The sequence below is a fragment of the Chenopodium album genome, chromosome 18, assembly GCF_948465745.1.
Source record: "Chenopodium album chromosome 18, dcCheAlbu1.1, whole genome shotgun sequence".
Lineage (NCBI taxonomy): Eukaryota > Viridiplantae > Streptophyta > Magnoliopsida > Caryophyllales > Amaranthaceae > Chenopodium > Chenopodium album.
In genome coordinates, this window is record NC_137851.1 from 16,929,328 (window position 1) to 16,943,989 (window position 14,662).

Consider the following 14,662-nt stretch of genomic DNA (forward strand, 5'->3'; position numbering starts at 1 on the left):
TTTTAACATATGCATTGCTAGCTTGTATTAAATATTAATTATCTTAGTTTAATAATAATGACATTAATTAAAGATCAACTCTTCCTAATTTTTTTTTTACTTTTTTTTTTGTAAATGACACTAGCTAGCTATAAAGGGAAGGGAGAATTTTGAAGAAAAATATTTAAGACTACCTTTTTGCCGATGAATTGAATAGAAGCATACTTGGTCTTTTTTATTGCTTTTATATTTAAGTAAGTGTTAAGCACAAAATCAGGATGGCCTTGAGAAATAGAATCTGATGTGATACGATTGATTTAAAATAAAAAGTATGTTTATTTGATTTTGTATTACACACCCAGAATAATATATTCTGTAGTTGTTATCAGACTTGCATCTATTAAGATTTATTAATTTGACTTCATAACCAAAATTAATTTACTATATGACAAATAATCTAACTCTTGTACATGGATTACATAGATACTTTATCTAATATTGAACTGTATCAGATTGGCTTGACATTTTGTACATAATCCAAAGTGATTCAAGAACTCATTTATCTTTTCACGAGATTTTTCCTGAAAAGTTTAAGTTCTTAACATTGAAACAAAATAAAATCTACAATATATGATCAAACCGGTCTCATATACTATATTGAGAAAGAAACTAGAATTATATGTATCCATTTTATCAACTAATCCTTATGTCTTTATTGTATTTTGATTAATATTTTTTTTTTTTTGCTATTTTAATTTCGTACCTTTAATTCATCCCCGTATCTTCAGTCGTGATTATTGACCATATATAATTAGTAATCTCATTGATTATGAATGGGTGTAACCTTTCTAGATCAAAATTTGTGGTTATCTTGTCCCTTCCGGTAAAATCCATTAACGATTTACAAGTTTCTTAAAACTTGTTGACAGCTCCATCCTTACTTTATTCCTTGTCCCTATTGTATTAGTCAGGTTCAACTTTCAAAGATTGTCAAATATATTCACACATGTTAAAATAGGCACACTTGAATCGACGCCTATAATATTCCATGCATATTTAGATCAATAACTGAGTATTTAAGATGACTTAAGTATTTAATATCAACTTACTATATATTTTTAATGGTACACTTTGTTTGATTTGATTGGAATTGAAGTAGAATTTGTGATCAATATATATATATATATATATGCTTATATTTGAAGACTAATATTAATTTTCTTGTTTGCAAATACTGTAAGAGGAAAGGAAACAGGAGGGTGAGCAGAAAGACTTATATTAAGAAAGTCTTTAAAGCAAAGTTCAGTGCATTTACAAAAATTATAATAGTTCTAGTCCAAAACTAGATTTAAATGAAATTTGCATCAAGCTTGGATCATTATTTCCCATAACTACTTATATGTCTACCTATTTATCAGATTGTATTGAACCGATCTACGAACATTATGCTCAAGTACTATAGTATGCAAAATGCTTGCTTTTATACTTTATACAAACGATGACTATACGTGTATAATAAATTAATAATGTACTAAATTTTGTAATTCGTAATATCATGTCTCTTTCCTCTTATATCTACATTCCGTTTTTTCCCCTTGATTATGTCTCACTTCTTACATTCTTAACTTTTCATTAACTATTTAGTATAAAATCATGAACTTTAATAACTTAATTTGATTTTACTTATATTTTTCATTGAGAAAACAACAACAACTAGCACTAAACAATTAAACCCTTAATACTAAAGATGTGTTCAACCTTCAACTGTATGAACTACGATTTTGTCACACATATAACTTCCATGGTCTAAGGTCTATCATTCTATCTATAGTTTCATGGTGTTGCACATTAGGTTTATACCTCGGATTATTTGACCAATCTTGAGCATCCCCTTTGTTCTTATAAACCGGTACCTCCCTCTAATAATCTTGTTTGTTATTCAAACCTTGTTAAACAAGTCTATTAGCCATTCAATACTAAACTTTCCTTTAAACCTCGATAGGGATATTAGGGTCAATAACTTTCTATGATTTCATTCTTTTCAATGCCTTTTTTACTTTCATTATCTAAATATTCTACTTTCCATTGCCAAAATGCTCTTTTTTCTAATCTGAATCTTCAATATAGTGATGTCTCTGATGACACTACACACTTAAATACCCTTGAATAATGTATGGGACACTAGACCTGGCAAATGGGTCGTTCGGGTCGGGTCGGGTCAATTCGGGTTTCAAGTAAGTTTTGGGTTAATGGTAATTTGGGTCGGGTCGAGTATCGAGTCAACACTTCGGGTCGGGTCATTTCTGGACGGATTAGTCTTCGGGTCTAATTATCGGGTCAAATTCAGGTCAGATTGCGTTCGGGTCGGTCAATTCGGGTCAGGTCAATCTTCGTCTATGTCGATGTAGAAATTTGACCAATAATACTTCCTCCATTCTTTTTTACTTGACCCACTTTGACTTTTACACTATTCACCACCCATTATTTGACTGTCTCTTATGAATTATTTTCAAGGAAAAACATATTCATGTGAAGTCTTGTTAGAATCGTCTCAATGAGTACTATCATAATATATAACTTTTATAATTTTTACTTATGGGGAATTTAAGTTATTGATGATTAAAATTATACATTGACAAGCGTGATAAATGAAATAGGTCAAGTAGAAAAGATTATAGTAAGTATATTATAATTATCAATAAGTATAAAGTATAATAATTGAATATTAATAATATATTCATTAGACAATTCCAACAGTACTATATACACAAGACTGTATTGTTTATATGTATGATCACTATCATTGATTAATTGGTCAAAAATTCAAATTATATAAAATAAATAGTGGAAAAAAAATTCAATGTAACACTTAAAAGAAGAAACTAAGAGTAATAATAACAACAACAATGTTCCTAATCAAATAGACCCTAGGCCAGTTGGCCCAATCAGAGTCCGCCACGTGTCACTGAAAGGGGCGCCACCTTGGACCTCTCTGGGAACGACATGTGGCAGACGGATAAAAGGACCTGGGATTGGCGGCTTTCAGGCCCAAATCCCGAGGTCTGCAAAAGTTGCGTGAATATTCCCTAGGGCACGAAACCCTAGGGAGTGCGCGTTTTTCGAGAAGCCTATAAATAGGAGATGACCTCCTCATTTATGGCAACAACAACATCTTGACATTCAATACGTGATACGTACAAAAAGAACCCTTTACACTCCTTCCGAGGAATATTCAGTGATTACTAATCATTGTCAGAACTGTCACTCTCAAGAGAACAGTACACCCGAGCTCGGAATCCGAGCAGATAACCTTTACATTCCGCACCTTATTCTTCGGACTTAGACTAACTTAAGCTTCGGAGGCGGACCACCGACCATTCGGTGCTCCGTTGTTTTGCAGGTACAGGCATCCAAGCGAGCATCCAGTCTTAGTGTTGTAACTCTCCCAAGGGACTCAAAAAACCCCGAAACAGCATCCACTATTTTGGCTCTGATGCTGGTTTTTTTTTATTTTTCTGGCAAGTTTTTTTCTGCCCTTGATTACCAGTGAATGGCATTACAAGTTCTTGTGTAAATTGTGGAATGATAATGTGCAAGAGCTACTGATTTGTTACTGTGAGATTGACTTAGCTATTATATATTTCTTCCCTTCAATTTAGACACATATGGAACAGAGGGCAGAGGTCAGTTGGTCAAAACTTACTTAATCCGTGATAACCACACAATTTCTATTTTAAATCATGCATATAGATGTAGAAGGTTTTAAATCATGCTAAAGAGTTTTATAATGGTACATGGTACATATAGTTTATTAAAGGCCAATTCACTACTTACATTGATTATAAAAATATATTTATATGTCTACTATTAAAAATTACTAGCTAAGATATGGGAAAGTATATTTTTTAATTTTAATATAAATTAATACAAATATACATTACTATAAGTCTCCAATGTGCGATATCAGATTAGTGAACTGGTGCTTCTGCGATTTCATGACCATTAGTATAATCCAAAGTGTATAATACACTGTTAGGCCGGTTCTCAAACCCGTGCTTCAACTTATTATATTTCTAAGTTCTAGGATAGTCAATATTTGACCTTGAATACATGTTTAGTTTCTCTTGGTTGGGCTGGCTTTTCTTTGAAATAAACTGTTGTATTGTTTTATGTGATTCACTTGTTATTTGTCTTCATTACATCGTTTATCCCTACTACTCCAGTGCCCTTTCATTGTAAAGTGCACTTGCACAAGTTCTTGTCTAAATTGTGGCTAGTACCTTAAGTGCTGTGAATTGTGAGTATGAGGAATAGGTTGTTGGGATATTTTGGGATAAGGTATACTGGTATAGCTTATGCTTATGATTTTGTATCTAGGACAGAGCTCTGGCACTGTACTTATTTTATTGTGCTAAAGATCATATCCATGCAGGGAGAACAAAATCCAAAAAGCATAAGCCACCAGGGGCGACACAAGACAGGGAACATTCAATGTCTGATTCTGATTCTAACTTCTGTTCTAAGTCAGATTCAGAATTGGAAAGTTGGAGTGCAGATTCAGAAAGCATGATTAGTGAGGGTTTTGCCCTTCACGAGAAGATTGAAAAACAGAAGGAGAAGGAAAAAAAAGGAGAGGGAAAAACAATTGGCGAAGAAAAAGTTGAAGGAAAAAATGACCGACAAAGATGATGAAAGTGTATGGATTATTTTTAATTTAATATTGTAATTTGCTTTTAGTCCTTTATAATGCAACTACATGGTTGATATTTGTAGGAACCAAGCCATAATTCAATCGGTGATCAGTTAATTAAAAAAAATCGTCGGATAGCTAGAGAGAAATCCAGTCGTGGTACAAAGGCACTTGATCTTTCTGTATATGTGGTGAGTGGATGTTTTGTTGGGAGGGTATTTTATATGTGTTATTTGTACTAGTCATATATATGTGTTCACTAAAATTTGTTATGCAAGAATTAGCAAACCATAATCTATTTAAGCTTGACTAGCAATGTATAATATGTATGGTCCTGAAATCGTGACTTGCAATTTGTGAATGATTGAAGTGCTTTGTTTTAATGCCGAAAAGTACATGCTACATACATATACAGTTCTTGTGGTTGCTTTTCTTCAATGAAAGTCTTGATCGTGGTTTCTGTATCTCTGTGAATCTGATTTTTATTTCTTATTCCTCTAGCTGATATTTTAAGGCATGGCCTTTACCATATTCATCCATCTAGCTGCTAATTACATGCTGTATACAGTTATTTATTCTTCATCTAGCTGCAAATTACATTCTATATACAGTTACGCATGATTTATATTTGATGAACGCTAACTCTTTCTTACGACACTTTTGTTTATTCTAATAGGATAATTTGAAAAGTCTGGGAGGACAAGTAAAAGAGGTCGGCAAAGTAATAGCAACCTATTACGAGCACAAGAAGGTGAATTGAAGTTACTTTTCTCTATTTTGTTACATTTTTCAGTTCCAATTGTGGAAGTGTAACTTCACTATTTTCTTCTTTTTCCATTTTGAAGACAATGTTGAATGTCAATTGTGCCATGGAGACTTTAGGGAGGGTTGTTGCTTCCTTTGACCCTACCAAGAGGCGCATTGTATCTGATATGGGGTTCGGAAAACTGCTATACGTTGCCGGGAAAACTCTCCCACGACAATTGTCATATTGGATTGTTACCAGAGTAGATGTGATGAATAAAACTTTGGTTGCCGTCGACGGAAAACGAATTCGGTTGAACGCAGTCCAAGTGCGGTGGGTTCTTGGCCTTCCAAAGGGGAAAAAACTTCGAACTTCCCACTGGTATTGTGTTGCATTTTCTCTAAATAGGGAAGAGATGGTGGTCATGGATTCATTGGATACAACAACATTAGATATCAACAAACGTGAGCTGACCAAGCTGGTAAGCCGGTGTGAATAATTTAGGTGTAGGACTCGTTATGAATAAAATGTCATGAATCTGACGCATATTTGATTTAGGCCATGGCAATGGATTTGGCATTCATCCGATTATACGACAATTGGAGAGAGTACACCTTCACAAATTGGCCCCTACGAGTTCTACCGATGCCACGTCAGAAAGATATGTAAGTTCGGCATGGCTCAATTATTAAACTCAAGTATAGTTCTACATAACTGTGTACTCAATTGTTAGTTTATGCCGTTGCAGCCATAGCTGTGGAATATATATGTTGATGGCGATTAAGAGGAATGCGCAGAACTTTCTAACCGAGATGGGAGAGGTAGAATTATATTGCTTCCTTAGTTGTAAATAATATTTTTGCATTTTTGGAATCCAAATAAAATTCTGATTCTTCAATGAAAACAGTTTATGGATATGGCACATGAGAGAGCATGGATGTTGTGTGAAGACGTCATTTCAGAATTAACGAAGCCAGACCATATGTCCAAGTGTTGATTAAGGACTTATGCGTATAATTTAGGAAAGATGGAAAAACTCCAGTTTACTTATCTATGAACACTTACATTTTAGAAATCTGTAGTAGTTGGATTTATATTTTTTGACTTCTATTTTGAATTGAATCATATATCCATGTATAACTAATATATTGGATATAATTATGGATGTAGTGTTGGATATCCCTGAATGAGTTCATATTTTGGAAGTGTAGGAAGTAAGGTACCTGGAGAATTGTATGACATAAAAAATCTGAAATATGTTACAAGTGCAGGAAGGAAATTGTATTACATGCTTATTCATAACTAAAATGTAAGGTAATAAAGAAGTTTCTAGTTGCATGACTAACCAAATAGGAGTCATAAATTATGTAACTAATCTAACAAATGACAATATTTTCAACTAAATGACAATATCTAACTAATCTATGATAGGGATATAACAAACCAAAGATAGAACAAGATTGTCATTTTTCTAAAGTTAGTTAATAAAAGGTAGAATACAATCACCCCTTAAAGTTAAATTCAATTTAACAAATTTAATGAAAGTCAAACCCCATTAATTACCTTCAAGGGCAGTCAAATTTAATAAAAGTCAAGGACAGTCAAATAATTAAATTTAAATCAAATCAAAATTCAATCTCCCATGTCATCAATCCAAATCTCTCAAAATAAACCAATTACATAGAATTAACAAATAACATTCGTCCTCTTCATCAATCCAGACCTCACAAGATAGACCAATCACATATGGGTGAGCTTTCTATAACTATATATAATCAAATATTTGAATGGTTTGACTTTAGTAGTGAAAACAATTTTTCTACAATGACAGTAATGTACATGAAAATTTACAACAGTTTATTAAATTATTAACATAACATCTACAATTAGAATATCTAATAGAATTGTTATAATTTGTTGTAATGGTTTGTTACTTAATTAGGATTGGTAATTGGATTTGACCATTTCAACTATATTGAGCTCTTAAACCAAAGTATATGGTTTGGATCAACTACATTTGAATCGTTTATAAGAGAAGGAAATTAGGAATTGAGAATTGACCCTTAATCCGCTATGAATCTTTTGAAGACAAAAGACCCTTACTCTGCCATGAATCGTCTGAAGAGACCCGTAATCCTTAACGACCCCTATATCGAAGTCTATTTCCAATTAACAATCCGAATTCAAGGCGTAATCCCAATTAACAATCCGAATTAAAAGTCAAATCCCAATTAACTATCTGAAAAGAAAGTCATATCCAATTAACAATCCCACCGAATTGAAAGTCACATCTTATTATTCGAGGACATACAATTAAACTATACATTCCTAACTATAGTCAAACAATTAACAATCCTAATTATAGTTAAACAATCTTAACAATCAAATTTACATTCATAATTACAATCTATCCTATAATTGAAATTTAACTCAATCCTAAAGTTATGTAAATATTACATAACCAGACTGTTAACAATATACGTAGGACAATACATGTTTACATGTCAATAAAATTTTACTATGTCCACCCTTATATGTAATAGAAAATACAAACCTCCCAATATAGACAACGATCGAATAGTCCATGTCATCAATCCAAACGTACCAAAATACACCAATCACAAAGCGCCAATAAATATGATAAAGGCATCACTCGTCCATGTCATCAATCCAAACCTTTCAAAATAGACCAATCACAATCATTCCACCACAAAAGGAACCAATTACCTTTATTCTTGATCGGCTACATGGATTCAGGTGAAAGAGCCCAAAATACTAAGTAGTGGGACAACTCAGCAATTTAATAGATATGGCAGGATTATGATACAACTAATTACTAAGAAAATGCGTAATCAAATATTGTAAAGGTTTGCTAACAACACTAATTTACAACTAAATAAATGTACCGACAGTAAATAAATCAAATAATGACAGTAATTCATAAGGATTTCACTACAATATATTCACTTATGAAAATAACTTATACATAACAACTTTTGTAGTGAATTGTTACATGGATTTTTCTTTTAATTAATATCCAATTAGGATTCTTAAATGGTTTGTTACCCAATTAGGATTATTAATTGGATTTTACTTTGTTAATCCTAACGTAATTCTTAAAATCAACAATGTTTAACAAAGTCTAACAAGTAATTGTTTATGTAAATGTTTATGAGTTCAATTGAATTCAATTGAGTTCAACTCAAATCAAATCCTAATGAATTGTTTATGTAATTATTTATGACAAAAGGAATTTTGGAAACGAGGACAAAGCTAAAAACTGATTGGACCTGAACTGAACTAAACTTAAGCTAATTGAATCCTAATTATCCTTTAAATAAGAGACCCTTAAACTAATTGAATCCTGTAAAGAAGCCTTTAATCCTAATTGAATCCTTTTTAGGTCCCTTTTATTCAAATTGAATCCTTTGAAATCCAAATGTCAATTAACAATGCAAAACAATCCTAATAATCCTAAATATAGTAGTTAAGCACTATTAACAATGTAAATTGAAAATCAAATTTAATCCTTGAAAAATCAATTTAGATACTATTAACATTCCTCATTATAGTCAAACAATGTTATTGAAAGTTATATCCTAATTATAATCCTTATTGGAATTGAACTCAATTACTAATCCTACTATAAAGTGAAATTCATTTAACAACCTTATTAAATGAAACTCAACTAATCCTACTTAAAATTAATTACTATTCTTTCATTAATGAAAATATGATAAATAATTGCCAACACTTTTATGTTATTGATGTCAATATCAGACATTAAGAAATAAAAGTACGACATTAACACAAAATTCAATGACAATACACTTATAGCCCTATCCAATAGCCCAAAACACCAATACCCTAAACCCCAAACCCTCTGTTAACCCTAAACCCCATGTTCTAAAACCCTAGTGAATTATGACAGTGTATATATCAACATAACAATATAAATGTTAATATGACAATATAAAATAAATTAGATAACTATGTCTACCCTATCCCTATATCCTGAACCTTGCAACTTCTACTGACTTATATTGTAATTGTCTATTTAGTAATTGTTATTATGTAAACTATAATGTAATGTGTAATTTTAAAATATTACTTTGGGTGGAAAAATATAAAAGTTGGGCCAAAATTGGAGTTGGGCCAAAATTAGAGTTGGGCCAAAATGGTTAGCCAAACCATATTGCAATGACTTTGAATATTGTTATATTGCAATTGTAATATTGTCATATTTTTAAGAAATTTTGCAATTGAGAGCTTCAAAAAAGACCTTCAATATTGTCATATTGCAATTGTAATATTGTCATATTTTTAAGAAATATTGCAATTGTGACCTTCAAAAAATGGCCTGCAATGACCTTTATTATTGTCATGAACCAGTTGTAATATTGTCATTTTTCTAAGCAATATTGCAATTGTGACCTTCACATATTATCATATTGTTGTTGTATATTGTCATATTTTTAAGAAATATTACAATTGTGACCTTTAAAAAATGGCCTGCAATGATCTAACTAAACAACATATCCAATTAAAACAGTATTTAACAATCACATGAACAAATTCTAACTGACTACAACCATCATTGTTAATCATTAACATTACAATGACTACAACAAGTTTAGCAAATACACATTACTAAATTGTGGATTTCCAAGTTCAGCCCCACTGCACACCATTTCTCTGTATGAACTCGTCTTCTACAGACATGATGTCTTCGTTATTTGAATAATTTCTTTTGACGAACTCATCATGAACAAAAAACTGGTCCTCAGCTACAGGTTGTTGTAGAGAAGCCTACAACAATTAAGGATGAACTTAGACAAATGTAAATGTAATAATTTGGGCAACATATAAACAAGTAGCTTACCAAATACATTTCACCCTTCCTTAAGTATGATTCATTGCCAACAGTGTCTTCACTAACCTGGTCAAATAAAGTGTACATTTAAGTAATTGTAATTGACATACATGTATACAGCTATAGGTTTTGAATTATACCTGTATACACACAAGATCAGTTGAATTAGCAATGCACTCATTGCTCTTTTGTTTGTCAATTGCCTTTTGTTTTGCTCTTTCTTCACGAGCCTTTTTTTCTTCATATTTTTTCTTACGCAACTCCTTCTGTCTTGTCACCTCCTCAAATGTCGTCATAAACCTAGTACAACGAATTGCACCTGCACCCCTCTTGCTAGGAGGATCCTTAATTGACTCAACAACAATATCTTGATGTCGAAGTTGCTGAACTTGTTCCCCGCCGTGAACAACAACACCTTCAACCCCACTCTTACCAACTGATGACGGAGTTTCAAATGTTAAAGCCAATAACACTAGGAGGAGTGGATTTAAACCCCGTCTCCCCAACACTACTCATAGGAAGGGCATGAGTAGTTTTCTCTTTCACTTTCATCTCCAGTTCTTTGAGACCCTCAATTACCATCATCACTGTTTCATCATTGTCACTTGCTAGATTTGAAATAGGTTCAAAGACAACCATCATCTTGTCATAGCGAACTAAGTCAGCAGTTTTTGTTGGATTATGAAACACAAATTTCACCCTAGTATGCTTTCGAAAAATATCTTTACGCCGCCTATCCAATATATACATACTAGGCACATCAAAAATTTGTTGCAACTCTAACACCTTGATGCAATGTCTACATAAAATCCCACTACATTCAAATAACTTGCATTCACATTCAACACTTGTTTTCACTAAAAAAATAGAACACGGTAAGTACGGAACTTGCCAATCAGCTTTTCCTTCTTATCAAACTCACTCCAAACATAAACTCTATCAACTATCAAGTGTTCAAAGTAACCTTCTGATATCTCTCTCATGCTGCTTCCATTGCAGTACATCATCCGTTTACACTCCCTTTGGACCTCCATAAACTTTGCATCTGTGTATAAATTCCTATAGATCTCCTCAATCCTAAAATTAGTGACTAATCCACGAAGGTAAACAACCGAATTAGCATCTGCCAACCTTTCCGATTGGATATGTTGTTCCATTGCAGCAACATACTTCTCCGCAAAATCACAGAGTCTTGTGCTTTTATAAAAAAAATTTATCAAAAAAATTGTGAATGCTTTCAGACCTCTGGGTCGTCCTCATTCCAACCCAAAATAAATGTTTCATCGCAGCTGGAATCCACATTTCTCTCTCTGAATACAAACCAGCTAGCCAAAGGTTGCTCTGAAGTTTATACTTCACAATAAACTCCTCCCACCTTAATTCAAACTCCTCCAAAAATAAACTATCATAGATAACATTTTTCAACTCATCCTTGAAGTCATGATACCCTGGACACTTGCCTAGTTTGCTTCCAAATTTTTCTGTGATGTGCCACAAACACCACCAATGCCTTGTTTGTGGCATCACTGCTTTCAAAGCTTTGCGCATAGCAGGATCTTGATCTGTCAAGATAGCAACGGGAGGTTTACCACCAACAGCATCTAGCCAAGTGTTGAACAACCACCTGTTGACATATACTATAAATAAATAAAATGCAAAATCTTGTCATTATAGAATTATTTATTTTTTTCATATGTTATATATAGAATCATAAATAAATATAGAATCATATAAAGAATTACAGAATCATAAAATTACAATTTAATATAAAAGAATCATAAAATTACAATTTAATATAAACAATTTGCCAAATTTCATTATCAAACCAACAAACTTAGTATCATTCTCTCTGTTTCAAATAATTTAATAATATACATTAATTTGGCTTAAGTGTAATTATTACTTATCCTAAACAAGCAACTAAATGGTTAGATAGGATAAAAATATTGACATGGTTACCTCATTTCTTAATTTAAAGAATGGTTCAATTAGTTCAGAGATAAACAGACCAACAAAAAAGCTAATCAAGATCAACATAACCAAAATTAAACCATAACAAAATAATACATACGTAAAAGTTTCAGTGTCCTCGTGGGATATGAGAGCGTATCCAAGTAATATTGTTTGCCCATGGTGGCTTACTCCAACAATATTTGCAAAGGCAAGTCGTACTTATTCATCAAAAAAGTCATATCAAAGCACACTACATCACCGAAATCCTCATATGCAGCTCTGCTACGCGCATCAACCCAAAACACATCTTGCAATACCCCATTGGCATCCAACCGATGTATGTGGTAGAAGTTCTTATTGTTCTTTTGCATCATTAGGAAATAATTCATCATAGCATTGTTGTCCCCATTCTTTAATTTTAGCTTCTTCTCCCTTGAAATCAAATTATTCACATCCTTCTTAGTAAAGGGCATATTCTCAACCCCATTCCTCTCACTAGCCAACCACTTGTGCATAGTAGCAGTGGGGAGCCCCACATCGTCTCCAAAATGCAGTTTACGCCTCACATGCCGCATCTTTTCCAACTCCTTCAACCTGTATTTTGTCACTAGCATTGATTTTGAAGGTGATACCTGATGGGTTTATGCTTCAACTCCACTCTTACTATCTCCCACTTACCATGATCCTTTAAACCAGCATACATCCCGGTTTCGCAACCACATTTTTTCGACTTCTTTGTTGCAACCGACTCCCCTTCCAACTCCTTAGGTAATCTTTTTCCACCAACCCTCCTTCGGGTGTCTGGAAAACCTGCACACTCACATTTCCATGTAACAACCCTTTTAACCTTGCGACCATCTTTCAAAGTTTTGTATGCACTTTGGCCAAGAACCACACCAAACCCTTCCTGCTTGCCAAATGCATTATAGTACATATTAGCTTCTTCCCATGAATCAAATATCATTCCCACTTCAGGTGGTCTATTTTAATTATGTTCAGATTCACCATATTACCTCCATCACTATCCATCCCCACTCCACCTACATATGGACATAATTCACCAATATCAACAACAACCCCTTCCTCAAAGTTTATCAAATCCATTACACCACCTTCATCACTATGAGACAATGATACACAAATATCTTCTGCAACCTCTAAACTTAACATCACTGCCTCAACCTTCAATAAATTATTTTTCCATAAGCTAACAACATGTGTGTCAAACAATCAATCTTTAACAATTAATCTATCACATTTAACAATTTATCTATCACATTTAATCTATAACAATTAATCTATCACATGTGATCATAACAAGCCATGTTTGTATGTTGTTAAAGTAATCCTACTCTTATTTCAAACTTTAATGAGATTTCAATGTATTATATTGTACAATTAATGCCAAGTACCTAACCTATAATTTTAGCTAAGCAATAATTTTAGCTAAACAATATTGTCTATTGTTATAAATAATATTATTTTATTTCAAACTTTAATGGCATTTGTATGTACAATTAATTACCTAACCTAACCTATAATTTTAGCTAAACAATAATTTTAGCAATAAACAATATTGTCCACTGTCATAAACAGTTTTGTCATTTGTGAAAATAGTAATTGTAAATGTCATTATTACTTTTGACCAAGCCCCAATTCCAAAAATGCACCAATCGAATAATCAAGTTAATCCCAAGAACAGAGTCAGTTAACATACCTAATTCCCGCCAACTAAGTTCTAGCCACAATCACTTTCAATCAGCTCCATTAATGTAGAAAGACACAATCCGCACTGCTAAATTCGCTCACAATTGACGCGCTTTTACCCCAATTATCCAATTTATCCCTTCATCTTTAACCCCAAAAACCCTTTATTATTCAGACGACAAATTGGAAACAGTAATGGGGGGCTGAAGAAGATGAGGATTCAACGAGAATGAAGATGGGGAATGAAGATGAAAATGGGGTAGCTCAGCTAAACAAGATGGAGATGAAGAACCCTAGATTCTCATCTCTGTCTCTGGATGAATTAAATCAACCCCATTTGCAAAATAATGGACCAACTTGTTGCAACGGTCTTGGAAAGCACGCCAATAATGTATACATTTGGGGCATACAAGTTCATACGTACAAAATACACACCAATACAAGATAGGGGCCCACCAAGAGCATTTAATACTCATAAAATTGGTGTGCTGGTCCAGCACCTTGCTGGGCTAAGCGTCCCCCCATAGTTTTACCCACTTAATTTTCTACCTTTCTCTTCTACCTTCTAAAATCTATTTTCCAATGGATGGTAATCTAGATACAATCTAGATATCAAAGCCTCTATTGATTATACAAATACTTTAAGTAAATCTCATTAGTTTGATTAATTAATCAAATTATATAATAAAAATCAATTAAGGAATGGTATGAGAGA

At 32.9% G+C, this 14,662-nt stretch overlaps 1 protein-coding gene across 1 annotated transcript; it reads right to left on the minus strand.

Moving 5' to 3' along the window:
• Positions 1-10,085: 10,085 nt before the first annotated feature.
• LOC145591923 (protein FAR1-RELATED SEQUENCE 8-like) lies at positions 10,086-13,410 on the minus strand. Its single transcript, XM_081648404.1, has 9 exons — positions 13,254-13,410; positions 12,942-13,209; positions 12,430-12,834; positions 11,642-11,911; positions 11,176-11,484; positions 10,800-11,086; positions 10,428-10,723; positions 10,297-10,353; positions 10,086-10,223 (listed from the first exon to the last, which is right to left on the minus strand). The coding sequence occupies exons 1-9, from the start codon at positions 13,408-13,410 to the stop codon at positions 10,086-10,088; spliced, it is 2,187 nt and encodes a 728-aa protein (XP_081504530.1).
• Between the last annotated feature and the right edge of the window lie 1,252 nt (positions 13,411-14,662).

Excerpts from the sequence above, each read along its gene's own strand:
- LOC145591923 (XM_081648404.1), bottom strand. The coding sequence starts at position 13,410 with ATGTTAAGTTTAGAGGTTGCAGAAGATATTTGTGTATCATTGTCTCAT. Across the intron at positions 12,835-12,941 it reads TGTGGTTGCGAAACCGGGAT|GTTGAAGGAGTTGGAAAAGA; the intron begins GTATGCTGGTTT and ends GACAAAATACAG. Across the intron at positions 10,724-10,799 it reads TACTCATGCCCTTCCTATGA|TTGGTAAGAGTGGGGTTGAA; the intron begins GTAGTGTTGGGG and ends CTCCGTCATCAG.